We start from the raw sequence: 3,170 nt of genomic DNA on the forward strand, positions 1-3,170 counted from the left end.
TTTCATAAATTGAAGTTTTGAAGTAAAATCTACCTTTAAAGGTGGTTGGGTTGAAGATGGCGGATGAACCCTAGCTTTCTTACACGCGCCACCGCCGACGACAGCGGAGCGATTCGACTGTTCAAGTAAGGGAGAATGTTACAATTTGAGAACAAAAGCAAAGCCAAGGAAGTGGCTCACCTCCAACGAGCGGTCGGGGTCGGGGGCGCCACTGCCACCGCCGGAGACGACACGGTTGCTCCCGTGATGTGGGTTGTTAGTATTACATGAAAAGTGAGCAAAGTTTGGATTGTTGTTGAAGATTTGGTGTTGGAAATTCTCCAACTTTGTTGGATGATAATGAGTCATCTGGGTTTGGTTGAAAACCCTATGTTCTTCGNGAGCTGTAATTCGATCTACGAGCTTCTCCTTCCTCACCTGTTATTATTCGATCATAAAGATGCAAACTTTTCATAAACCTTTCATAAATTGAAGTTTTGAAGTAAAATCTACCTTTAAAGGTGGTTGGGTTGAAGATGGCGGATGAACCCTAGCTTTCTTACACGCGCCACCGCCGACGACAGCGGAGCGATTCGACTGTTCAAGTAAGGGAGAATGTTACAATTTGAGAACAAAAGCAAAGCCAAGGAAGTGGCTCACCTCCAACGAGCGGTCGGGGTCGGGGGCGCCACTGCCACCGCCGGAGACGACACGGTTGCTCCCGTGATGTGGGTTGTTAGTATTACATGAAAAGTGAGCAAAGTTTGGATTGTTGTTGAAGATTTGGTGTTGGAAATTCTCCAACTTTGTTGGATGATAATGAGTCATCTGGGTTTGGTTGAAAACCCTATGTTCTTCGCCTCTGATAACACAAAAAAGACATAAAAGTGAAGAAATTAAAGAACATCATATAATTACATGACAAATTGGCTCCATGTCTGAGGCTGTTCAGCTAAAGAAGTTGTCCACCAATTAGGGTTTCCACCCATCATTTGCTTAACTTCAGCTCTAGAATCTATGAGGCTTTTTGGAGGTGGAAGAGAACTTAAAATATATATACTCTTACGGTTTGTGCTATATTTCAAAAATATTCTTAAATTTTCAAAATTAACGTTAAAAAGTTGAGAGATAATCTATGAGGTATCGATTGATGATTTTCGTCTATATATTGACGATAATTGTGAGATCCTACGTCGATTGGAGAGGGGAATGAAGCGTTCATGATGTGAAAATCTCTTCCTAACAAACGCATAATGGGGGAAGTCAAAAGGGAAAGCCCAAAAAACTGGAGGGGAAGTCTGGAAAAGAAAGTTTAAAGAGGACAATATGTGGGTGAGTACCGGTTCTATTGCATAACTCTGAAAAAGCGGGCAATATCTACTATTGGTGGGCTTGAGAAGAAGGGATTCAAACCTGATTAGATGTCCTAAAGTATTATCTCGTATGGTGTAGTTTCGTCTACTCTAACCTTGTTGAAGCTCATATAAGTTATTTTTCGTTTCACTCAAACAACATTCGTTGACGTTAGTTCAAACATATCGTAATTAATGACATCTTAGTGAAGAAAGTATACAATCGAAACCACATATAAATAAAAGTAACCATAAGGATACAATAACTAAGAAATGCTTACAAAAATTGACATTTAATATTCATACCAACAAAATGCATCGATCTTTTCGATAGCTCAGTCATAAAAATCTCAAAATTAAATGTGTTTAACTTTAAACAATTCTATATTGGATGACCCTTTTAAAAAATTTCGTAACAAGCAGATGAAAACAAAACATACTAAAAAAACTCGCATTAGTCTGAAGTAAGTATCAATGGATAGATATAAATTTTAATATACTAAATTATTATTCAAACAAAATGATTTGTTTGTTTATATTTTAATAATATTTAAAAAATTAATTATAATATATTATTTCCTTTTTGAGAGGTGTGGAAAAAGTCAGATGGGAATATTATATTTTAAAGAAAAATGGTTCCCAATATTCCATTTTTGCCCTTCTCATCAACATCAAACTTCAATTTTACACTCACCTTTTCAAATTAAATAATCTTAATTGACAAATGGCGTAATGGGCCTAAAAAGGCCCAAATAAAACGAACCCTGGTAATGGGCCTGATGGCCCAAACTCCGTAAGAGGGTCTTCTTTTTTTTCTTTTTTTTTTTATTTTTTTTTCTCCAGTTGGTTAAATTTTTAATAATTGCATTTATGGACGAAATTAGTTAATAATCCAAAAGTAAATAGAAATATAATACATTTAAAAAAGAAATTACAGGTTGGGTCAATTTTCAAAAACTGCCCACTAAATCTTGAAATTGCATATTGACCTCATCAGCCATCTCCATTTCCCCGAGCCTCCTTAAGCCCTTGCTCAAAACCCTAACCGTATAATCATCGGCTTTGATGGTGGATCCCCAACCGCTCCTCTTCATCATCCTATAAATCCTCACCGTCGATTCCCTTCTATCCCCACCAATCACCGCCTTGATCAACTTAATCAAACCCTTATCATCGCACTGGATCGCCCTATCTTCATCTTCCAAATCGCAAACCAGCCGGTCGATTTCCTCCGCCGCTCCGTTCCTCGATAACGCCGCTGCCACCTCTGCGTACATCCCTAAATCGGCGCCGTACTCCGATCGTACGACGGCGAAAACCTCCAAAGCGAGGGCGCACCGGTCCTGCCGGAGAAGCTCCTTTAAGGTGGCGACGAGGTCGGCTTTGAGCAATCGGGAGAGCGTAGTGGAGAGGACTTGTTCGAGCTTCGTCGGGTCGGATTTCTCGGCCCGTTTTAGAGATTGAATGGCTTGGATTGCTTCGGTGCTTAGGGTTCTGCCTTTGACTAGCGGTCCTCGGTTGTCCCGAGGACCGCAGCGTACCGGAAGGGAAACGACGACGGTAGCGGTGGCGGAGATCGGAATCGGAATCGGGATTTGAGATTTGAGAAACGTGGAGTGAAGAGAGAAAGCCATGGCGTAGTGCAGGTTGGGTAGCGGATTGGGTTTTTGCAATGACTATTGTACCCTTTTGCTGAGCGTTGTGGGGAACTTGGGCTTGGCCCGGTAATATTGGGCCTTGTAACTTGTCTGTTTAATTTATTCTGTTGGGCCGTATGTTGGAAAAGTTGGGCCCAATAACTGAATAATAATGTAATCAATCCTTGAAATGAAAAGGACA

At 40.5% G+C, this 3,170-nt stretch overlaps 2 protein-coding genes across 2 annotated transcripts; both read right to left on the bottom strand.

The window, feature by feature from the left end:
• Positions 1-33: 33 nt before the first annotated feature.
• On the bottom strand, positions 34-968 carry LOC111786649 (the record flags this gene model as incomplete). Its single annotated transcript, XM_023666883.1, has 5 exons — positions 898-968; positions 640-841; positions 493-576; positions 181-417; positions 34-117 (listed from the first exon to the last, which is right to left on the bottom strand). Coding segments are annotated over exons 1-5 (678 nt in total), but the record flags the coding sequence as incomplete, so codon positions are not given.
• A 1,243-nt stretch (positions 969-2,211) lies between these two features.
• On the bottom strand, positions 2,212-3,163 carry LOC111786650 (protein THYLAKOID ASSEMBLY 8, chloroplastic-like). The gene has a single exon (XM_023666884.1). The coding sequence runs from the start codon at positions 2,963-2,965 to the stop codon at positions 2,282-2,284; it is 684 nt and encodes a 227-aa protein (XP_023522652.1). The 5' UTR covers positions 2,966-3,163; the 3' UTR covers positions 2,212-2,281.
• Between the last annotated feature and the right edge of the window lie 7 nt (positions 3,164-3,170).

Source organism: Cucurbita pepo, unplaced genomic scaffold (genome assembly GCF_002806865.2).
Source record: "Cucurbita pepo subsp. pepo cultivar mu-cu-16 unplaced genomic scaffold, ASM280686v2 Cp4.1_scaffold002248, whole genome shotgun sequence".
Lineage (NCBI taxonomy): Eukaryota > Viridiplantae > Streptophyta > Magnoliopsida > Cucurbitales > Cucurbitaceae > Cucurbita > Cucurbita pepo.